This window comes from Mytilus galloprovincialis, chromosome 1, assembly GCF_965363235.1.
Source record: "Mytilus galloprovincialis chromosome 1, xbMytGall1.hap1.1, whole genome shotgun sequence".
NCBI classification, from domain to species: Eukaryota; Metazoa; Mollusca; class Bivalvia; order Mytilida; family Mytilidae; genus Mytilus; species Mytilus galloprovincialis.
In genome coordinates, this window is record NC_134838.1 from 124,413,606 (window position 1) to 124,439,513 (window position 25,908).

Sequence of the window (25,908 nt, forward strand, 5' to 3'; positions counted from 1 at the left end):
TTATTATACAAATGACATTTATTAGTGTATGATTCACATACAATTGCTATAAGTACACAAAATAAAAAGATTTAAAATGTATAAAAAACATTTACACAAATGCTAAAAATAAATGACAATAGATCGATAGCACTTTCATTTCATTTTTGTTCATCAAATGATTTTCTTCATCACTAATCACTCATTCTGATGAAAGACAGCTATCCATTTTCAATGCACATCCAATGCAACACACCCTCTCCTCTCATAACAATGCCCTCACATTCCTCTCATACAACTATCATTATCGTGAAGATCGGCGGTCTCTGTGGCGATGTCTGTGTTCTCTTTCTCTCCCATGTTCACGTTCACGGTCACGTTCCCTGCTTCGATCTCGTTCACGACTTCTACGTCTCATTGGTTCTGAAGTCCTTCTTAAGAAATCATCAACATCTCTTTCATACTGAAAGACAAACAAAGATAATATAATCTTCAGACTTATTAAAGGAATATGGTACTCTATAAAACTTTGTGAAATATATATGTTGCTAGTTTTGACTTGATTATTATGTTACACCAAGGGTTCTAAACTTCTTTAACAGTCACATTGCCAGCCATAACCAAAGTTTAGAAATAAATAATTCATGATTAATATTTAAAACTTGGATATTATGAGGTCTGTTATTGAATCCTCCAGATACTGTATTAATAAAACAATCAATATAACACACATTTAAGGAGATTTCTGAAATATATCTATCCTTCCTACAGTGTTTAACATTATGGGGAATTAATTTTGTTTCTTTTATAATTAAATGACAATAATATTATATGGGAACTATACAAAACAATGAACGTCCAGGAACCATGACTGATCATGAATAAATGCCAAATAATCTGTATACAAATTCAGTGACATACCAGTTATAATCTTTTTATCAAATCTTTCAAGACCTTTTTTTTCCTATTCTAAGCTGTTTTCATACCAAGCATTTTGTTTGTTTTTTTGCCGTTTTTAGTATATTCAACATTGAAATATGATATGTGACATGTATGTATGTACTATTTGTTTCAAACCATCATGACAAAGAATTAAAACTTTGATCATAAGCTGACACTCTTCTTCTTAATTGGCCAAATCTGCTATATATTGGACTTGAAGAAGGAAGGGCACACGTTTTATTTCATCAAACCAATTCTTATTAAAATAGTTTTGTTTCAGAATGAGAAACATGTTTGTTCCTTTTCTAATGTAAGCTATTAAATCAAAATGTATACCTTTTCACAAATAACACTCATAATACTTATTGTCACTATAACATTAATACTTACAGATCTTTTATCTGACCGTGATGCAGACTGAGCATATTCTGGGACTGGCATGTATTCTCTTTGTCTTTCATGATATGGATTATGATAAGGTGGCATAGGTTCCATACCAAACCCAGGTGGCTAAAATGTAAACATTATACACTTAAACTGGCTATCTATCCTTTATCTCCTTCAATGCAGTAAAATCCCCTTTGACTGTATTTTTATGAACCATCTTAAGCAATTTGTGGTGTTTTTCTCTCTCTCTAATTTCAATGACAAGATATTAAATTGTGCCTCAAATTCAAAACTTGTATGGCTTTTAGTTTTTTGTTTTTTAGAATCTACCTCAAGAGTAGTGTTTGAATTTATACTATTACATTGCAATACAATACAGCTGTTCAAAAATAATTTTGTTGGTGTTAATTAGTCATAAACAAGAATTGCAACATGTTTTTTTAAAGTGGCTATATTAAACAGAGTAGAAATACTAACTGGTGGTCCATAAGGTGGCATCCCTGGGGGTACGGGTGGTCTGGCATGCTGGAATTCTCTAATGTAGTCATTGTAAGACTGAAACAATAAAATATTAACATCATTTCTAGTTCTGTAATGTAATGGTCTATCAATAAGAGAAATAACTAATGTTAAACTAAATCGTTACAAATCAATGGCTTTATTATATACTAGTAATTTGGTTTGTATTTTACTATGCAGATAATTTTCTCAAAATTCAAAATGATCAACAAGAACTTACCCCATTTATAAATGTATCTCGTCTTACTCCTGCATATCTGGGTGACCTACAATACAGTGTAATATTTTAACAACACTTATATAACAGCTAGAATAACTACACAGAGCCATATTTTCAGAGTTTATTTTTTCTACTAGAAGATGTAACTTATTGTCTATCAAAACATTGTAATTTTTTTGTTTCATATTTTCTCAAAAAGCGTTTACCCAAATCCTATGATACAGATTGATGGACTGATTGAATGTTGTTATTAATGCCACTTTCAGGACTATTGGGTATGGTATTTTTTATATAAAGTGACAGTCGGTTTTGATTGGTGGAGGAAGCTAAAGTATTGCAGAGAACCACTACCTTCAACAAGAAAACTGTCAATTTATATAAAGTGACAGTCGGTTTTGATTGGTGGAGGAAGCTAAAGTATTGCAGAGAACCACTACCTTCAACAGGAAAACTGTCAATTTATATAAAGTGACAGTCGGTTTTGATTGGTGGAGGAAGCTAAAGTATTGCAGAGAACCACTACCTTCAACAGGAAAACTGTCAATTTATATAAAGTGACAGTCGGTTTTGATTGGTGGAGGAAGCTAAAGTATTGCAGAGAACCACTACCTTCAACAGGAAAACTGTCAATTTATATAAAGTGACAGTCGGTTTTGATTGGTGGAGGAAGATTAAGTATTGCAGAGAACCACTACCTTCAACAGGAAAACTGTCAATTTATATAAAGTGACAGTCGGTTTTGATTGGTGGAGGAAACTAAAGTATTGCAGAGAACCACTACCTTCAACAGGAAAACTGTCAATTTATATAAAGTGACAGTCGGTTTTGATTGGTGGAGGAGGCTAAAGTATTGCAGAGAACCACTACCTTCAACAAGAAAACTGTCAATTTATATAAAGTGACGGTCGGTTTTGATTGGTGGAGGAAGCTAAAGTATTGCAGAGAACCACTACCTTCAACAGGAAAACTGTCAATTTATATAAAGTGACGGTCAGTTTTGATTGGTGGAGGAAACTAAAGTATTGCAGAGAACCACTACCTTCAACAGGAAAACTGTCAATTTATATAAAGTGACAGTCGGTTTTGATTGGTGGAGGAGGCTAAAGTATTGCAGAGAACCACTACCTTCAACAGGAAAACTGTCAATTTATATAAAGTGACAGTCGGTTTTGATTGGTGGAGGAAGCTAAAGTATTGCAGAGAACCACTACCTTCAACAGGAAAACTGTCAATTTATATAAAGTGACAGTCGGTTTTGATTGGTGGAGGAAGCTAAAGTATTGCAGAGAACCACTACCTTCAACAGGAAAACTGTCAATTTATATAAAGTGACAGTCGGTTTTGATTGGTGGAGGAAGCTAAAGTATTGCAGAGAACCACTACCTTCAACAGGAAAACTGTCAATTTATATAAAGTGACAGTCGGTTTTGATTGGTGGAGGAAGCTAAAGTATTGCAGAGAACCACTACCTTCAACAGGAAAACTGTCAATTTATATAAAGTGACAGTCGGTTTTGATTGGTGGAGGAAGCTAAAGTATTGCAGAGAACCACTACCTTCAACAGGAAAACTGTCAATTTATATAAAGTGACAGTCGGTTTTGATTGGTGGAGGAAGCTAAAGTATTGCAGAGAACCACTACCTTCAACAGGAAAACTGTCAATTTATATAAAGTGACAGTCGGTTTTGATTGGTGGAGGAGCTAAAGTATTGCAGAGAACCACTACCTTCAACAGGAAAACTGTCAATTTATATAAAGTGACAGTCGGTTTTGATTGGTGGAGGAAGCTAAAGTATTGCAGAGAACCACCACCTTCAACAGGAAAACTGTCAATTTATATAAAGTGACAGTCGGTTTTGATTGGTGGAGGAAGCTAAAGTATTGCAGAGAACCACTACCTTCAACAGGAAAACTGTCAATCCAAATCAATATCAAAGGAATCAATGAGGTTTCTTACACACAATCTAAGTGTTGACTGGCTATCAATTATTTAGACCTGTCAGCAACAGAAACTCCCATATAATAAAGAAATAGGTCTAAATTGGTTATAGAATGTGTATTCAACTTTGAAGTACATAAAAAGGATGTTGTGTTGATATCATAAGCCAAATAAAATATTAAAGCATTACAGTGAGTGTCAAACTATTTTCTGTCAAAATCAATTGAGAGTTTTAATTCTCATAGATTTTATGGGGTTGACAATCTTCTCCTTTATACAGGGTAAAACAACTTTATGCATTTATCCACATGAATAAGAGGTGGGATAAGCACCAATGACCAATCTATACTGGTTAGAACACAATAGGATAAACAACATAATAACTTTTGTACTTGGTCTTGTAAGAACTATACTGTTGCAAACTGATTTTGCCCGAGGCTACATTCTATCGTTTTATTATGCTTTTTATTAACCATAGATGGTTACAGAATATAAGACTTGTTCACTCACCTGTCAGGTCTATCTCTAAACATTCTTCCTGTAATATTCAAACATAATGTCAATGAGTGACCATGAGACACAATTATAAATTTCAAATTCATGAACTGTGATTTTTTTTTAACTTGAGACTTTTACATTCATTATAACAGAAATTAAAACAGATAAATTTTCAGTGTTGAATATTTGTTCTCTATAAATCTTGATATTGTATTGTCTTAAACTTTGATTGACAGTGTTGAATATTTGTTCTCTATAAATCTTGATATTGTATTGTCTTAAACTTTGATTGTTTGATTATGTTTGTATAATAACATCCAGTGACAAATATTTCATGTATGTAAAAAGAAAAAATTCGTAAGGGTTCCACGGAACCCAGTGTCTCGCCTACTTTTGCTGTTAATCGCAGACTCAACAAAAATGAGGAAAAACATTAATAAAAATTTCCCTCTCGATACTGTCTTTTGATTGAAAGAAGCTTCCAAGTTTGGTAAAAATCCAGGATAGTTTATGAATCTAATAAATGTTTTATAAACTTTAACTGCAGACTGTATGTAATGTTAACTGGAAGAAAAACTAAGTCCATTTATAAGTAAAATACGGAAAAAGTTATTTTTTTTTTACAAAATTTACTGCTGAATAATATCTTATGATCAGAAACAAGCTTTTGTCTAAGTTTGGTAGAAATCCAGGATAGTTTAAGAACATTATAAAAATTTTAAAAACTTAAACCACAGAGTGAATGTTTTGTTTCTGGCAAAAAAACTAAGTCCATTTATAAGTAAAATACGGAAAAAATGGAATTTTATTTTAACAAAATTTACTTCTGGATACTTTCTTATGATCATATACAAGCTTCTTTCCAAGTTTGGTAGAAATTCAGTATAGTTTAAGAAAGTTATTAAAATTTCAAAAACTTTTACCACAGAGTGAATATTTGTGGACGCCGCCGCCGACGACGACGACGACGGAATGTAGGATCGCTTAGTCTCGCTTTTTCGACTAAAGACTAAAAAAACCATCTTCAGGACAAATTCTCAAGCTTTGGAGCTGTACACATCGCACAGAAGGAGTAGGTCCAGTAAGACCCCTTTTTGGCCCCAAAATATAGCAGTTTTACAAAATTGTAAAATGTAAACTTTTAGTTATTCATTGGAAAGTAGAATGCTTCTGCAACATAAATATTGGCTGTTTCTGAAAATACAATGTACATATATCAGGTATTAGCATCATCAAGTCATGCTAAATTACTAAAATCTTCACAATTTTAGCATTTGAGTTAAATTCTAGACAGTTTTCGTCTAAAATGAAAGTGGCCGCGTTGTGTTCATTCTCAATATTGAAAAAAAAGTTGTATTTGATGATAATACATAACATATATAAAGGTCTTGAGGATGAACACGGATGCAGCCACTTTCATTTTTGACAAAAAACATCTGAAAAGTGACATTTTTTGGCATATTTGATAGATTTTTCATTATGAACTTGAATCGGAGTGTTTAAATGACTAAATCAGTTAAAATCTTTCACATAACCTAATTTATTCAAATGAAATAGACACTCAAGTTTTTAAAAAGTGTCCAAAATCTTGACAGTTGAACCTTACATTTGAGGCCAAAATCGGCCCTTACCAGACCTACTCCTTTCAGAAGATGTTAACAAGCATAGACTTTAAACCTACCTCCCTCTCTATCAAAATCTCCTCTTGGTCGTTTTCTTCTTGGTCCTTCAAAATCGTCCATGCGCCTTCGTCTGCAACATCAAAAGGTCAAATGTCATACATGTATATACATCCAGAAAACTGACAAAATACACAACATCCGAATAACTTTTAAATTAACAAAGCTTTCGGGATATGAAAGTGAAATGTAGCAATCATGAGGCAAAAGTATATCCATTTATGATTGCTATATGTTTTCTTTTCTGAAAAAAAAAAACAACTCCTATTTCCTTTTATAAACAAGTCAAACAAACAAACCCACCTCCCCCATTTCACGTCTAAAAATAAATTATTTGCTCATGATTGCATTCTTACTTTGTGAAGAAATATGAGGCTTAACAAAAGTCTTAAATTAACATAGTAGAACAAGAACATTGCATTATTGGTATAAATGTGAAACCAACTGGTCATTTGAACACATGCATGCTATTATTCATCTTTTTTTGTCTTGACATTGTCACTGAAATCTGAACCGTTAAAACTCAAAACGTATAATGTGCATTACTGGGATAATATTAATTTCAAGCTTTCACTTTTTGAAAACTGTACCACTGCCTCAGAATGTTCAATAAAGAATAAACTTGTTTCCCCAAGTATCAGCAATGCAATATATGTGTACATTATGTGCAACTTTTAAATCTCCTTTTTAAATTTAACAATAGAAATGGAGCATTTAATTAAAGGAGATGAGATGATTAAAATGCCACTTTTTATTTGTAAAATAATTTTCTCTCTCTTTAATACCTCAAGTTAAACTAAGAAATATTATCATATTCAAGAAAAAATACTTTGAAATAGATTCAGGCAAAAGCCAATATTTGATAGGTCAAATGACAAAAACTTGATTATTATAAAGTAAGTTGGTGGACAGGTGATATAAAGCTTGATACATGTATTTGATATGGACATTGAACATTTGTCTGTTTGTCCATCTCTCAAGACAATACATTGACCTCTTATTTGGGAAAGCGCAACTAAAAGTGCAGAGGTCGATTTAGAGGGTTTTTCAGGGGGCTGCCCCCCCACTATTTGTGGGAAAAATTTGGTTGTTCATATAGGGAATCACTGAAGCATGACTGGAGCAGGCCCCTCTTATGAAAATCTCTGGATCTGCCACTGAAGTGAACATAAATGACACAACAATCTCATGAAATAGTAGGAAATAAACAGTACTTGTGTTGCTGTTCCTATTCTTGAAGTCTCACTGGATGACTTTCAGTAAAATCTACATAACCTATATCTGTAGCATCAACTTCAGCCATAATTAGTTACAGTAAGATCTAAAGCATCAACTTTAGTGCTCATGACTTACAGTGATAATCTAAAAGGCCGCCTGGTGCATCAATTTCAGTAATCATGACTTACAGTAAGGTCTATTTCTTCAGTGCTTATAAATTAATCTTTAAATATATCTAAATCTTCAGCTCTCATGACTTTCAGTAAGATCACCATGACATAAGCATGTAGCATTAAGGTTAGCAATCATGACTTACAGTAAAATCTAAACCTGCAGCATCAACTTTAGGGCACATGACTTACAGTAAAATCTACATGGCCTAGACAGCAGCCTCTCAAGGTCAGCAACCAAGACTTACAGTAAGATCTTAATTAGCAGTATCAACTTTAGGGCACATGACTTACAGGAAAATCTACATGGCCTAAACTGTAGCATTAACTTTAGCAATCATGACTTGAAGTAAGATCTTAACTTGCAGCATCAACTTTTGGTCTCATGAATTACAGAAAAATCTACATGGCCTAGGCTACTGTAGCATCAACTTCATCAATCATGACTTCAATAAGATCTTATTCTTCTCCACTCATCATTTTCAGTAAAATCTACTCATGACCTGCTATAAGATCTACATGGCTTAAGTCTGTACCATACAATCCTCTTAAGCTTTCATAACTAAAGTATGATCTAAACCTTCAGCACTCAGGGCTTACAGTTAGGATATTAATCTTCAGTTATCATGACTTAGTTAGATCGACTTGACCTCAGCCTGTTGCAGCAATGCCAGCAATCATGACTTACAGAAAGATCTTAACATGCAGCATCACCTTCAGGGCTCAAGATTAACAGCAAGGTCTAAATGAAATAAACCTGTTTCATCAAATCCAGCAATCATTGCATTCAATGAGATCTGCATAATTTGGGCAGGAAGTACAAACCTCAGGGTTCATGACTTACAGTAAGATCTAAACGGTTCTCATGACTTTAACAGCCCTCTCTGATATGTATCAATGTCTCTGTTGGGTTCGATTGAAAATGGTGTTTATATTTTATTTTTCATGATTTCAGGGAAGTCAATTATGATTTATACAATATTGTCGTTCTATTAAACTTGTTCACTAAATGACAGTCTGTCTTCTATAAACTTTTGTACATAATAGCATACTATATAACTATATATATATAATATTATAATTTAAAATTTAATAATATACTGTTATGCTTATACATGAATTATTTTGTCCCAAAAAGTCTGGGAAAGTCGTATAATTTTTTCAGGCTAACTTTCATTTTCTATGATTAATATTATATATCTCAAGAACTACAAACGAAGACATATTTATCTAACAACAGATATTAAGGAATTTGCAACTTAAGCCCTTCAAAATTTAGTTCTTATTTTGACTAAGGGAGATAAATCTACCTCTAAATTATTTGATCTCCAACTTATACACATTTGTTAAATTTGGAGGCAATAATAAATTTTTGCTGTAGGTGATCTAATAAAAAATAAATCTCTACTTATATATGACCCGATTGTTCATCAAATAAAAAAGGCATTCCATTGGAAGATTTATAAGACACTGATATTAGGATAATAACATTTAAAGGACATTAACTTATTTGCATATTTAAGCTTGCTTTAAGGGACGACATCAAAAGTTCAATGTACAAAAATGTAGGATAAAAAACTTAATTCACATAGGTTTTTCACTGACCCCCCACCCCCTCTTAACTTAATTTGGGAAAAATTGATTTACCAATAGGGATATAAGTAATCAAAGAGCTGAATAGCTCTGAGGGGAAAGACAGCCTTTGTCTATTTTTTTTTTTTTTGGGGGGGGGGAGGGGGGGGGTATTTTTTGATAATCTTCATATAATGACTGAAAAAAAAGAACAGCTAGAACATGTAGAAAGGTTGACAATATTGAAGTCAATTGTTGTTGTTTAATCTAATTTTGTTTCCTTAGTTTAGGATTCAATTTGGACCAAGAGATCTGCATCTTCTAAATCTAAACATTCGATTAATGTTGATAGTTAATTATGTGTAAAATTCAACTGATTTCTGTCATTTAACAACAACTACAATGTTATCTGATATCTTAATTGTGTACCACTGAACTGCAGGCTAGGTTATTTTCTATTTTTTGTGACAGTACTCTACGATTTTAAATTATTCCTTAAGAAAGTTAGGACTGAAAAATCCATTTAATTTTAAATTTCCATTTATAAAGTTCCCTGTTTCAACTCTCATCACAGTGATACAGGTACTAATAAAAAGTAATATGATTGATGTAAATTGTGTGAAGCTTGTTTCCATATCCTACATTTTGAAATATTTGTAAATTTCACGAATAAATAGGTTTAAACTATAAAATGCAACTTTTTTTTTTTTTTTTTTAACCATTACAATGATTTATTTGTTGTTACACACAATTTAGTTTTAATGGAAGACTACTAATCATATACTAAATGTCACATTTTCAAGTTTTATTTTAGTGGATAATTACTCATCAATTGAGGTGCTCCTGATTTGGAGGAAGATTCACAAAACAGAATTATACAGAAAAAATGAAAAAATCGATTCTCTCCCCAATCTCATGTATCTCCACGAACTTTGTTTACTTTGAAAGTTGTTGACCTACAAATTAAAGTATTGCATGCTGATGTTTGAATTATCTACAGCAAACATAATTATGTTTAAATTTAACAAATAACAATTTATAATTAGTGCACGAACTCTGAGAATGAATTAAATAACTAGTGAAGGATATCCCTGCTTCTGCATAGTGTGGCATTCAAACAATGACGTCATTATAAAATATAATGTAGGTTGGATATATTTAGAATATCTCGTCATACTGATTTTTCCAGATTGTAAAAGAAACGTAAATAGTGTATAAGAGAGCTCGAAATACGATAATTTCGCTAGAAACAGAAGGGAAATGAGAAGAAAAGTGTTTAAAGTCAATCTATTCATTTGTGTGTTTCCTTCTTATCAATCTTAGTAAGATTTGTTGGGGGGTTTTCCACACTATAAAAACAAAATGAATGATGTGAGGGAATGTCACTCTGGTCAACCCCATAGGGGATTGATGGCTTTAAGTCGTCTTTCCCCAAAAATCGATTTTTTAGATATACAAAACTTGCAGAATTTTAACCCCCCACCCCCAAACTATTTGATTTAAGTTTTTTATCCTACATCAATCTTTTGATGTCGTAACTAAATAAAGGCTAATACAAAATAAAATCTAAACTCTGTGCAAAATAATGACTTTCATATGCAATGACACCTATGATGTATAAGGCTAAATAATACAATAGTACAGGTTTAGTAATGCACAAACTTAAAATTATGACATGTTCAATTGACCAATTGATTTGACATATAACTATTTACTCATTTAACCCAAACCATTACTTGAATATAACATACCATAGTACACAAATCCACACAAGAAGTTAATGGCTATTGTCACCATATTATTGTGGAATAAGTGTCCACATAACTAACATTGTCAATTAATATGTAAAATGTTCACTTGCTAATCTATTCTTCAGTTTAAATCCACACTTAATATCAAAATCAGACCACAAATATGGACAGTTTACTTAGTCCTTTTTAACATGTGATCTCCTTTTGTGTTATGAGTAAGCTCGTTTTACCCAAACATAGAAATTAAGTCCTGTATTTACCATAGGGCATCACACTACAAACCTATTATATCATTTTAACACAGCAAGTCCATTTGATAGAATTTAAGTCCATAGATTATTAGTCCTTTTATCACAACTATTATCTAAATAGTCCTTTAAACTGCAAACTGAAATAAGGTCCTTAAATTTTCAAAAGAATAGAATTCAGTCCTGGAGTGGTCTTCATTGAAAAAGTTGTTTGCGGAAAATTAAGTTCGTAATATATGGCAATTTTAATCCATTTAGCACATTTTCATCGCATTTTTCATTATACAGCTTTTTTTGTCCCTGCTAAGATTCTTCTTGATATTGCAAGATTAAAAAGACCTGGAACATCTTCAAAAGTAATAAAGTAATAAATACAAATGTTTTAGACAGTTAGTGTTCAACAGTCTATACTTACCACATCAAGTTTACAAATTTAGACAGTAATTTTTGAAATTATTTATGTTTTTGAAAAAGTTAAAAGAAGTTTGGATGTTCAGAAGTATCACCCTCTGTGTTTCTTTCCATTTTTTTGGACCAAGAATAGGACAAAGTTTTGTCACCAAGTGAGATTTCTGGTGATCAGCTTGGTTTTACGTGTAGTGGTCACGTGAAATATAATACAATGTTCAAGTTATTCCTTTAGAATTACACATGTTGTAGGCTAACCTAAAGAAATCACCACGTCCAAACCGACCGCGGAAATCTCTTCCACGGAAATTTTCTCTTCTACGTTCAATATCAACTCCTCCTCCTCGTCCTCGTCCTACTCCCTCTCCCCCATCTCCTCCTGTACTGCCATTAGCTCTCCGTATAGAATGTCTTTTGCGAGCTTTTCGCACAATGGAACTCAAGTCTACATTATCATCTGCTGAGAAAAGTTTACACAACATTTCTCCACATTTTGGCTCGATATCCTATAAAATAGAATTTGTCAATAAATGAGTAAAATCAATTAAATCCTACAGGAATATATATAGGATCTGAATAACTTATACTGATCTTACATTCCTTTCTTTGGAATATATAAGCATTTCTTTGTGAGTAATCAGACACCCTGCCTAAATGCTTTCAGGCTTAAAATACTGCTTCATAGTCTTCATTTATATAATGTTCAAATCATCTCGCATTGGAACACTTTTCATTATTCTTTTTATGTAGTTTAATTGTAAATCAGTGCAAATTTAATACTGAAGTTGTGCGTTTCAACCTTGTACATGGTAGGTGTTATCGACTACATTCTAAACTGACTAGGATTATCAGTTTTCTTACAGAAGGTTGATGGTTCTCTCCAGCTTCCTCTAAAAACTGAACGCAATGAGATAGCAAACCCTGATGAAAGTGGTATTAAACACCAATCAATCAGTGAACATAAACTGAAATTTTTACAAATTCAGAATAACATCAAAATCAATTTCCTTCTAATGAACATTCTATGGATAAAGTTTTAAATGATTTGCGGTAAATATACATGATATATAGTCCTTTTTAAAATATTCAAAAAGAAATTTGCCGACATAAATGCATACCTGTCCGTCACGACCAATTTTGACAGGTTTGTTGTCATTCCAACCATTGTGTAGATGTTGTGTCTTTGTGAAAGGTAATTCTCGTCTGAAAATTTGCCATAATATTAAATTTATTCTTTACAATTATCTAAAATTATTTCTTAAGGTGGTTAAAAAATAACAGACATGGTATCATCAAAATCTCCAGTAAGTATCGTCGTCAAATACAGTATACATGTAAGTGAGTTTTTAATTTGCCTATGTAGGTTGTTATCAATTTTTAAAGTACCTTCTATAGGTACCAGTATGTTTGAATTGTACATCTTATACATTTTTTCCATTTTTGTTTATTGATATTATGACACAAAGATGGTTCTCGATATATATTGGAATTTTCAACAATACTCAATTTAGTTCAGATTCAAATCAATCCAGATTTCTTGATATTGCGAGGTCTCATTCTAGAATAATGAAATACATATTTTTTCAAATAAATCTTTCACCTACAACAAAATTCACTAAGTTAGTGCTAATTACAATAATCAAACTACATAAGATTTTAATATTTAACTATGAATCCCTTGAATCATTAAACATAAAAGTTTTACATATCGTCTTGGTACCTGTTTTGACGCGGACCAGAAATGACGCACCAATTTAGTTTTGGGTTTTATATTTCTAAACAAAAGCTGTGACGTCATCGATAATTACTATTCATAACATGATGGTGAAGGTCATATGACTACAACATAGATGCCTCAAACTCTGTCCAGAAATGTTATTATTGCTTGAATTAGTAAAGATAATGCAATTTCCGCCATTTTATTGAGGTAAAAAACAGTCGACCCTTCCCAGAATGATTATCAGTCCTAAATCCACTTTGGCCGGCAAAAGTATGTAAGCACATGCTGCCCCAGTTTGTGTTTTTCAAATCATATGACTGTCATGTGACATAGTTTTACATTTAAGCGGGAATCACTGTAGAACAAATGATCGTCGCTTATATAATTTTCTATTGTTTATCGATTTTTTTCATTCATTGTACGAAGTATACATTGATAAATGTTTTAATGTCAATGTTGTTTTATGAATGCAATTACTTCTTATTTTCAAGTATATGGAATATATATGTCACTTTGATAAATTTTGAACAATTTTATATAAAATTTGAAATAAAATATAGGTTACAATTAAATTAATGAAAAAAATTGTGTTGCTATCAACATGATCATAAAAGTGACTGTAAATGTCAACATTTGTTATTAAAATTAAATTTGTTGAATAGTGTTAACTTTAAATTATCCGGATTGAAGCAATTTTTCGAACACCAGGTACACTGCAAGTGGTTTTTACTGGTTTGTTTATAGTGCGTCATTACTGGTACCCATCAAAAGTTGACAGTCCGTTTGTAATGTTAGCAAACATGATTTTTATTGCTTTTACTGTTTCAAAAATCAACTGTTTAATGATTGAAATACATTAACAAGTGATCAACCTTTCATTCTATTCCGTATTTCTTTTTCTTTTAAATGGTAGATTAAATGCAGAGACAAACACAACGTTAGGTGCGTCATTACTGGTTCCTCGGGGATATATCATGTATATCAAACCTGTTAATCCAGTCAAGTTTAAATACCCCACTAAGTGCTCTAGCACTTAAACCAGGAGGTAGAACCCATCTGATTGGTGGATGATCTTTGGTGGATTCATCAGCTATTCGTGCATAACCTGTAAATAGTCAAATGATTGTAAACACTGTAAATTCCTATTATAATTTCTTTAAACCCTGGTTTACAAATGTATTTGTATCTTAAACATGTATTTAAATAATATTCAAAATTGACAACAACACTTCAATTGGTTTGCAATTTTATTATCTAAGGTCTACATGTTTCACCTGCGAGGCAGGCGTCTTCAGGATATTATTTAAGTATTGCATTCTTTTGCATGATTTGACAACCCGGCATACCAAGGTATCTACTTCAGGGACTCTCCCAAACCGATTTCAAAGGCGTTGGTTCACCACACGGAGTTTAAACATGTATTGTTTATATAAAAAAAAATGCCTTTCAAAATCACTCCCCATTTTTTCTGGAATATCTTAATTCTTTTTGTTTTTAACTTTCTAATTAGTAAGTAGAAGAATCAATCTTCACAGAAGCTACTTTTATATCAAAGAAAGAGACCTCTTTAAGAATGAGCTGAATAATTGTCTCTGCAAATAGGGGTTTCAACATAACTTTATTATATCTAATATTAAAATTACAATACCTTGAAATTTTCCACTTTCTTTAACAGAAAATATCAATATCACATTGTCATGGTTCTGAAAAAAATAATTGAAAAAGATGTTTTAATTGTTTTTATAACACCAAATTATTCCTCACAGTTCATAGAAATGAAAATTTAGCAATCATTTTTAGCAGCTGTACATTCACTTTTTCATGGCTTTATAATTAGAAGTCAACCAATTAACATAGCTAAAATTTAATTCATATTGTATTTAACTACATTTAAAATAAACTGTTATTCCTATACATACATTTATTTCATTTTGATATTGTACTGAAATCTATTTTTTTTTAAATGCAACATAACCTTCCAAAGAATATTTAAATCAATAAAATATAACATAGTTTGTTTTCTAGCTCACTCTATAGGCTGTGTTCAGTCTGCCTTCATTCTGTGGTGGTGTGGACCACACTCCTTTGGCCTTTGCAAGTGCAACATTTTCATGATTGTTACTCTTAATGAGAAAGAACCTTGCATTGCGGAACACATATTTCAGCTTGGAATCACCTACAAAAAAAGAGATGAATATCTGTTGGAAAGTATTATTTAGGTATGTTGTATGTGTGTCATGGTCTCAAGTTGATCATGTGGATGGTATAAAATGAATTACAGCTGGAATTGATGTTAGATACTTCATGACAAATTTGACAAAAGTTGCATTTTATTCTTGTGTCTATTTCAGGTACAGCCTGTGGTTAAAGATTTAAAACTTTTAATAATTTTGTCAAACTTTCATTGAATTTTAAAAGAAGCTTTTTCATTATCAAATGATACCACCTGAGAAAATAAATGTTTTTCTTATTTTTCTGTTATTCACTTATAAATCGGATAAGCTTTTTGCTATCCGCATAACACTTTCACATTGACAGCAGTAACAAGACACATGGAACACTGTAAACATAATTGTTGATATTTAGATCTATATGATTGTTATAAGATAAATTGTTTTATAGAGAGTTCCATTCAAGATATTTTGCTGATGATACCAGATGAGGTTTCTTTCTGTAGTTTAAATTTTAACACTGACAAAGTAGGAAACAGACCCAAAACTTGTCTTAGACAAACACAAAGCTTATTTCTAAATAAATGGATTAAAATAATAAAAATTCCACGAGGATGAGCTAACAGACAAAAGATATTTCTTTAATAATCCAATTGCAAAACTCTACTGTTATAAAACCTTACGTTTAGATTCTTGCAAAACCCTCCTGTTATAAAACCTTACGTTTAGATTCTTCATCTGATTTTTCTGCTCCACTCTCAGCGCCACTTTTTTCCTCATGAGGACTTTCTCCATGTTCCTCCTCCTCCTCTTCTTCAACCTCACTGATTTCTTCTGATGGAACATCCCATTCAATTGGAGAGATTCCCCGCTTCATCATTTTCTTGCTTGACGGAGATCCTTCGTCTCCGTCGTCATCTTCTTCTTCGTCCTCCTCCTCATCATCCTCTTCTTCTTCTTCCTCTTCTTCAACAACTTCTTCCATTTCTTCATCAGCATTACTCATCCTTTCTGAACCACTCTCAAAAAAATCTGCAAATATGCAAGATAAAAAATAATACCCCTCTTTTGTAATTTGCTGAAATAGTCAACTTTTCAGTTTCAAACTATTTGTCAAGCATTCACTCTACATAATATCATATATATAGCTTTTCTTATGTTCTTTACTGTTTGTAAATCCTCAATGTACCCAAACCCAAATATTAAATGAAATATGCAATAATATGACATACTAATCTCGATTGAAAATCCTAAAAAAACGATTAGAGTAAACACCTGTGGTAAAATTCTAAGTTATGCATTTATCAGCTGATAGGCAACATCATGACATGATTTCTGTTGGCTGTACCAATCCTACTCTCACATCATATGCTTTTTATTATTGATTTACCTCACTACAGATGGTGTAAATGATGCTTTTGAACAATCACATAAAAATGTAAGGATTTTACAGGAGAATTTGTATAATGTCTATATCTTCTTAAATGAAAATAAGATTGTCAATTAAATCATACAAATCTGTCTCCTTTATTTATTGTATATCGTTTAAGAAAGTCACTTGTTTAATTTTCTTCCTTGTTATTGTCAATTTCAATAGTATGATCAAATATAGAAACAGCAAATATTTCCCTTCACATAGAGCACCTCCATCCCAAAGAATTGCTATCTTTGTCCTAAAAGAATAGAAATAATTCAAATGGGCTTGCATTTATACTGATTTTGCAAATAAAGAGTTAGCCCTTAATGCCCTTATGCTGAAATATTACCCCTCACTGTCGCTTGAGGCAAAATATTTAGTATAGAGGGCCAACTGTGGTAAAATCACAAAAAAATCAAGCTCTGGTGAATTATTCCCTAATTTTATTTTCAACTTTACTGTAACACTGGGGACACAAACCTGATTCCTCTTTATTTTCCTCTTCAGCTTCACTATTTGCTGCTCTATCACTGCCCTCAGCCTCACTTCTCGTGTCATATTCTTGGGCTTCCATAGCTTCAACAGCTGGTTTTATATCTTCTTCAAGATTTAATTGGTCCTCCTTTGTCTGATCACTTTGCTCTTCCAACTCAGGTTCAACTGCTTCCTGTTTGATTTCTAAAATAAAACAGTTCACATTTATTGATTGGTCTGGATAACATTACTAATGATTACCTTTCAAAATTAGCTGTGAGATCACTTGATGTCAACAAATTGAAACTATTTGTAAAGCCAAAAAATGTTGTATATCTTAGTATTCAAAATCCACTGCCAGAGGCAAAACAAAACTGTGTACTTTCTGTGTTTGAAAGTATTGTTACAATTTCTGAAAATAATTGTATTATGAAATTGTGTGTTTTAACATGAAACATGCAAATTTAGATACTTAAGATTACTCCAAAACTATGTCCTAAAGTACATTTTTCTTTTAAAAGTGCATATCAAAATGGACTAGGATTTAAATTGCAAAGAGAAATGAAAGTTAAATTTCTTCTGTATCTTATGTCTTTAACTTTTTCCTCCATGGATTTTTTTAAAATACTTGATTCGCATACAATTTTTTCAATAAAAAAAAAAATCATCAGGTTTAAAGTATTAATGCATTGCAAAAACAAATATTTCATCAATGCAATTCCAGTCAGATATTCTTTGAGCATGAATATCCCTTTTATATTAGATACAAATTTTATTAAGTCTGATACAGATTTTTGGTAGGCAAGACGTTTCAACTAAGGCACTACACAGGCGTCAAAAGGTGTCATTATGGAGTAAAGGGAGAGATATCAAAAGGTGACATTATGGAAAATAGGGTTATCTGACCACATCCTTAATTTTTAAATCCACTATTAATATTGTTCTGATAGTAACTTGCCTGCTTCTTTCTTTATTATCTTCTTTTTATTTTTTATAACTTTCTTTGGAGATATTTTCTTCACAGAATATACCTTTTCTGTTTGTTCTGATGCTGAAAAAAATAAGAGCTCAAGCATAACTTTGAATATAAGATCATGCCAAAGCGTAAACCCTTAAATGAGACACTCACAAGGTTCAATAATGATTTAAGTCATAAATGTTTGGTCTAAAAACCTATATCATGGTAATAATCAAAGAGCTGAAAGCCCTGAGGAAAAATGACGCCACTGCCTCTAATATTGGGATATTTTTTATGCAAGTCTTGATTTTCACATACCGTAATAAGTTGAACATTGCAACATGTCTCGTAAGCATATAATTGATATTCGTATATGAGTGTGTGAAGTGAAGATGACAACTGACTGGTTTTTTTTTAATACAAATGAATAGGTCAAGAGTCAAGACTACCTAAATGATCTACAGTATCCAATGACTACTGACATGTTTTTTTTTGTACAAATAAATAGGTCAAGACTACCTGAATGATCTACAGTATCCAATGACTACTGTCTGTTTTTTTTTGTACAGATAAATAGGTCAAGAATACTGGAATGATATACAATATCCAATGATTACTAGCTGTTCTTTTGTACTAATAAATAGGTCAAGACTATTTATATGATCTACAATATCCAATGACTACTTGCTATTCTTTTGTACGTACTAAATAAAGACTACCTGAATGATCCAAAGTATTCTAATTAATGTGTATTTTTTTTTCTTGCAATTACATTTTTCTAATTCAAGAATACAGACTACTAGTATCCTTTCAAACCAAATGATTATGAAGAGCCTGTTGTAATAAGCTCTTAGACCCCACTAGTCCTATAAACATATGACTTCGCATTCTTATTCAATTTTTAACGTTTTTATACTGATATTTTCATTTTTTTTTTAATTTTTGAATGCGAAGTGTGACACATTGATAGTAAAAAATTTTTTATTAGAACAGTAAATAGAAATAGTAAATAATGCTCCTGAGGTCATATGTTATAGGACTAATTACCCACATATATAGTGACATACACAAATGTAGTTATTTCTGTTACTTGAAGCAAATTCTATTTCTTTAGATTTACACAATATTGTTATACTTGTTTTATTTCACATTGAAGATTAGACAAATAGGGATACTCCTTTGATTTTTTTATTTCATGTCAGTCAGGTCCCTTTATATGAAACTTGAAACCACTTCTCTGCCATATTGATATTTTATAACAACTCTGCCCATGACCCATATAATTTGATATTCATTCTTTAACCATATATCATAGTAAGCTAGTTTTTTTTTATTTTACACTAATCCACAATCTTTCATGTTTATGAGTGTATTGACATTCCGCCAAGTAAAACACCATACAATATTCAAACTCACTTTAGGGCCTTAATAATATGGTACAAGTAAAATCGGCACCTGGTTAAATCGACATCTAGTCAAATCGACACCTATTTAAAGTCAATTAGGCATCCAATAATAAATATAAATAATTCAACCTTTAAAAATGTGAATAAACATGATAAAATTAGGTTAATATTTCTGGCCAACCCCTTCCTTATCTACCTTTTCTTGGGTAAATACTGTAAAATTTCTGGACAACCCATTCCTTATTTTTACTGTTTTTGCTTAAAATACTGTTAAAATATATATTAAACAAATCTAACATGGGTGCCGAATTGACTATATCAAGTGCCGATTTAACCAGGTGCCAATTTGACTAGATGCCGATTTGACTATACCGGGTGCCGAATTGACCAGGTGCCGATTTAACCAAGTGCCGATTTGACTAGAATTCCGTAAGACAGTGATCGAGCCGATCAGGGCGAACGATCCCACCCCGCCAATAAAACCGTTGTATTAAAGCCAGCATCGATATCGACAATTTATGCACATTTCAATGCACATGTCATACAGATACAGTCTGTTACAAACTCTACTGTTGTAACTTGTAAACAAAGATTGAGTCGGATGTCCGGTACTTCGATCTGTCTTATAACCAATAGAAAGTGTACCAACACGGACACATTATATTTTCTTATAAAAAAGGCAGTGGTTTGTAAAAAGAAAAGACTATCAAGTTTTCCCCAATTAATTATAGATTTTTAATGTTTTAACAATGTTTTAGTTTTACTTCACATAATCAATAAAGTTATAAAAATAGATTTATGAGTATCTTAACAACATTGGTTGTTACACTTCGATCTTTTTGGTAATAAGAAGGACCGGAGTTATGTAAACTGGTTCCCGGTTGATTACTACACAGAATTCATAATAAAAGCAAATTCTAGTTTAAATATAAAATAGTAAATATGAAACCAAGAGCGGTAGACGGAGAAATGTAATGGAAAGTAAATACGAACCAAGCGCGGTAGGCAGAGAAATGTAATGGAAGTTCAGTTCACTAGTATAGAAACATGCCGCTGAAAGCGTCATTTTTCAAAAAGGTCTATGTCAGGTAAAAACTGTATTACAATTCTTTTGCTCCGAGTCTGACTAAAACAACAGTAATTCAACTGACAAGAAACCGATCAACTGGACATTATTTTCAAACGTGAAGATTTAAATTGTTAAAGGATTCTTCTAAGAATTATAAATTATTTAATGTACATGCATTGTGATACATTAATTTCTTTCCGTCTCCTTTAGTTTAAAAAAAAAAATCAACCACAAAAATGACATATATTCATACCAGCAATAACTTTTTCCTTTTTACTTTCTTCCCTCTTTATTTCTGCTTGTTCTTCCTCTGGTGGAGGCTCTTCTGTCACAGGTTCTTCTATAGGGTCTGGATTCTCTTCTATCTCAGTAGAAACAAAGTCAGGCAGCTGAGCCTCCTTTTTAGAAGTCTTAACCTTTTTAGTAGGTGATTTAGACTTAGCTTTAAGTTTAGATTCAGTCTTTACAACAGCTGTGAAGTAAACGTTAATATTATTAATGGAAATCAATCATCAAGACCATTAGTATAAACTCTGATCAGTTAATACATATTTTACAATATTTTAAAGATATCTATAGCATGTGTCTATCATAAGTCATTTCTATCAATACAATACTTATATTTATTGCATAGCAATATAATATTTCCCACAGAAAGTAACCAAAAGTTAGCATGCAATAACTAGTGCAATAAATTTACAAAATTCATGACCTCATCAACGACAAAATCTTAGTTTAAACCAATTTTTACTTTTATATATTATATTGCTATACAATAAAAGGGTTATTGCATGAATATTGGGGAATATTGTCGCTTGTAGAACATATATTGCACTTGCAAGCTTGTGCAATATAAAATTCTACTCTGGACAATATTCCCTAATATTCATGCAATAACTCTATATTACAATATCTGCACTCAGAGAGAAGTATAAATATTGAAAAAGTTGTATTGACACAAAAATATGTCTCTCCTGCTTTCTCTTGTCATAAATACAACTGACAGCAATTACAACAATAGAAGCACAAAAATACATGTGTTGAAGCAAATCTGTCAAGTATTCATCTGGTTTTTTTTTTATTAATGTGATGCAAACTGTAGAAGTCTATGCTTCGTTATAGAAAATTAAAGTTAAGGTCCTATCATTTTTAACTAGCAGTAAAAGCTGTGTTCTTTCTAAATTTATCTAACTTTGGAGTAATGGCAAATTCAAGTTTTAACCCAATTCACAAGGTTCACTCAACATGAAAAGTTTTTTGATTTAGTACACATGTAGTTCACCCTTTAGTTGTGGTTGCATCAACTTGTCAGAGGCAGATTTAGGGGAGTCTCTTTTGTGGGAAAAATTTGGATGATTATTTAGATTAAGGAATCACTGAAACTTGAATGGAGCAGGGTCCCCACTTATGAAAATTTCTGGATCTGCCATTGCTTGTTAATTATATTTTATTACATGCATTCCCCATTTCCTTTCTAAATTTTATACATGTTTACAATGATGTGAACTTAAAAAAAATAAATTCATAGTATAACCAGTTGCTTCGCAGGGCGCAGCATTATACGACCGCAGAGGTTGAACCCTGAACGGTTGGGGCAAGTATGGACACAACATTCAAGCTGGATTCAGCTCTAAATTTGGATTGTGATTAAATAGTTGACACAGCATAGGTTTCTGACACAAAATGAATGTGGTCTAATGAACTGTTTGAAGAAATTTTCTTTTTTATTTATGAAATTTCAAATGAGAAAAATTGAACCCAATTTTTTTAATCACATCCCCCTTTCCCTTATTCCAAAACTAATCTCAATTAAAATTTCTAATGGAGTTTGCAACAATAACTACTCATTTAAATACATCATAAAATATTAAGATGTAAAAAAACTGCTTGTTATCACTGAATGGTAAAGATTATTTTAATTTATCAGTTGGTAGTAAAAAGTGAATATACATTGTATATTGTATATAACAAAGATTTAAGTTGATTCTGGACAAAGAAAGATAACTCCATTTAAAAAAAAATCTTGCTATTGCACAATATTTTGCAATTAGATATTTCTTGCTTACTATTCTGGACAAAGAAAGATAACTCTAATTAAAAAAAAATTTGCTATTTCACAATATTGTGCAATTAGATATTTCTTGCCATTGCGCAATACTGTGCAATTGAAAAGACTTGCTATTGCACAATACTTAATATAATAATTTTAACTTGAAAACTGGGCCCATAATAAAAAATCTAAGTACATTTTTGGATTCAGCATATCAAAGAACCCCAAGATTTCAATTTTTGTTAAAATCAGACTAAGTTTAATTTTGGACCCTTTGGACTTTAGTGTAGACCAATTTGAAAACAGGACCAAAAATGAAGAATCTACATACACAGTTAGATTTGGTATATCAAAGAACCCCATTTATTCAATTTTTGATGAAATCAAACATTTTTTTACAAAGTTTAATTTTGGACCCCGATTTGGACCAACTTGAAAACTGGGCCAATAATCAAGAATCTAAGTACATTTTTAGATTCAGCATATCAAAGAACCTAACTGATTCATTTTTTGTCAAAATCAAACTAAGTTTAATTTTGGACCCTTTGGACCTTAATGTAGACCAATTTGAAAACGGGACCAAAAGTTAAGAATCTACATACACAGTCATGACAGTTAGATTCGGCATATCAAAGAACCCCAATTATTCAATTTTGATGAAATCAAACAAAGTTTAATTTTGGACACTTTGGGCCCCTTATTATGTTGGGACCAAAACTCCCCAAATCAATACCAACCTTCCTTTTATGGTCATAAACCTTGTGTTTAAATTTCATAGATTTCTATTTACTTATACTAACGTTATGGTGCGAAAACCAAAAAAAATGCTTATTTGGGTCCCTTTTTGGCCCCTAATTCCTAAACTGTTGGGACCTAAACTCCCAAAATCAATACCAACCTTCCTTTTGTAGTCATTAACATTGTGTTTAAATTTCATTGATTTCTATTTACTTGAACTAAAGTTATTGTGCGAAAACCAAGAATAATGCTTCTTTGGGCCCTTTTTTGGCCCCTAATTCCTAAACTGTTGAAACCAAAACTCCCAAAATCAATCCCAACCGTTCTTTTGTGGTCATAAACCTTGTGTCAAAATTTCATAGATTTCTATTAACTTAAACTAAAGTTATAGTGCGAAAACCAAGAAAATGCTTATTTGGGCCCTTTTTGGCCCCTAATTCCTAAAATGTTGGGACCAAAACTCCCAAAATCAATACCAACCTTCCTTTTGTGGTCATAAACCTTGTGTTAAAATTTCAAAGATTTCCATTCACTTTTACTAAAGTTAGAGTGCGAAAACTAAAAGTATTCGGACGACGGACGACGACGACGACGCAGACGCCAACGTGATAGCAATATACGACGAAAAAATTTTCAAATTTTGCGGTCGTATAAAAAGTAAGGTGTTTAATTTTGCAGTTTTATATTATAATCTCCCCTTCATCTGTACTTAATTTATACAAACCAAACTTGAGCAGTTTAAAAAAACAAAATCTTAAGAATAGAATTCAAAAATTTAATAGCTATTGGAAAAGAAGATATATTGTATAGTTTGACAACAATAAGATCAGAGAGCTACTGTTTACACAAAATAGGTGGGGAATAGCCTTATAACTATCCTCTGCCCTTTAAAGTAACAAAAAACAACCAGATGTTCCGCAAGGCGCAGCTATATACGACTGCAGAGGTCGAACAACAGGAAACTTCCGTTTTTCTTGGACTTTTCCCATATCAATTTTGAGTTTCAAAAAATGTGTATAGAAAATTTGAGCTTGACATTTTCAAAAGCGGAAGATTTCAAATTTTAACGGGAGGAACGGAAGAGGGTCTGAAAAGCAGGAGATTTTGACTCCCGCCGGAAGAATAACATGTATGCAGACTGAACCTTGTGGAAGAAAGGGTATACATGTAGAATTTTCTTCTTCAAAAAAGGAAAATATTTTGAAGCATTACTTTTTAGCACTTTCCAGAGGAAAATTGTGAGAAGGAACAAGGCTCTATGAGTTGACACAAAGAAGTGATATTCTTTTGAATTTCATTACATGTAGATGTATATGCCTATGACTTGACTCTCTTCTAATTTGCTGCACCTCAAAGAACAAAATTTAACAAAATTTTATAGTTTTTTTTGTTCTGTATTACATTACACATACCAAGTTTGGATTTAGAATTATCCTTTATCTCTGTGGAAAGGTCATCATCAACATTGTGGCCTTGAAGAATGTCATCCAAGAGGTTTTCTACTCTTTCCTCTCCTAAAAAAGATTGGCATTTATGAAACTAGAGCAGAAGCAAATGTTTGTCATGTTTATTACTAAAATACAGTTTTAAGAGCAAATCTCGAAAATATTTATTTTCATTTTCCATATGTGATAAATGGACTTTGTGTTATATATAGTGACAAATTCAGTGAAGAACAATATGAAGACACTATTCCTTACAACATCGATCCATATAAGAACTCTTTCTTTGTCAACAGCATACTACATTGTACATTGGAACCAACTGGAAGACCGTATTGTATGTGCAAATACAGTTGAGAGCTTCGAGGCTGCTCACCAACACCCTGAAGAGGGATATTGGGTGCATTTGCCCATTATTCAGATATTCAAAAAGAATGTATAAATTCTTGAAATTCATGAAAGCAAATGAAAATATTTAAAATTAATGGCATTTATTTAAGCATTAATTGAACTTTATAATATATATTTCTCACTTATTGATGTAATTGTCTTCGACAGATTAATAAAAACAAGGATCTCCTGTAGTTGGTGATCGCAATACTGGTATACTAGTTTTGTGCAAGATACTGGTATAAAATTTTTGTACCAGTATTGTACCAGTTCACCAACTTCAGGAGATCCAAAAACAACATCTTATTTTGATAAATTAGTCAGCTTGGAATGAGTAAAAACAATGATGTATGAATGTAAAACATAACAAGGATTCATATGTTCATTTATTATTCTACTTGCTAGAATTTAATAGTAAAATTGTAATAAATATAAATAAAGATAAAAATAAATGCATTGTATTCCAATAATCTACTTTGCAAATCAAAGGAAAATATGTAGTTGCAGTTATACAAATATTCTGCGATTCTTTTCCACAAACTG

General features: G+C 31.8%; 1 protein-coding gene across 2 annotated transcripts in view; it reads right to left on the reverse strand.

The window, feature by feature from the left end:
• Positions 1–25,908, reverse strand: part of LOC143057011 (uncharacterized) — a 26,596-nt gene continuing 688 nt past the window's right edge. Inside the window, exons 2-17 of one of the 2 annotated variants that reach the window (XM_076230238.1) lie at positions 24,946–25,047; positions 20,999–21,217; positions 18,271–18,363; positions 17,319–17,516; positions 16,145–16,453; positions 15,281–15,426; positions 14,899–14,953; positions 14,238–14,355; positions 12,649–12,733; positions 11,789–12,036; positions 6,166–6,236; positions 4,497–4,524; positions 2,048–2,093; positions 1,786–1,863; positions 1,312–1,431; positions 1–442 (exon numbers count right to left, since the gene is read on the reverse strand). In XM_076230238.1, coding sequence (XP_076086353.1) covers positions 284–442; positions 1,312–1,431; positions 1,786–1,863; positions 2,048–2,093; positions 4,497–4,524; positions 6,166–6,236; positions 11,789–12,036; positions 12,649–12,733; positions 14,238–14,355; positions 14,899–14,953; positions 15,281–15,426; positions 16,145–16,453; positions 17,319–17,516; positions 18,271–18,363; positions 20,999–21,217; positions 24,946–25,047 — 2,075 coding nt within the window. In that variant the 3' untranslated portion in view covers positions 1–283. Of the gene's footprint in view, positions 443–1,311; positions 1,432–1,785; positions 1,864–2,047; positions 2,094–4,496; positions 4,525–6,161; positions 6,237–11,788; positions 12,037–12,648; positions 12,734–14,237; positions 14,356–14,898; positions 14,954–15,280; positions 15,427–16,144; positions 16,454–17,318; positions 17,517–18,270; positions 18,364–20,998; positions 21,218–24,945; positions 25,048–25,908 lie in introns of both variants that reach the window. The other variant, XM_076230244.1, reaches the window with a different exon arrangement.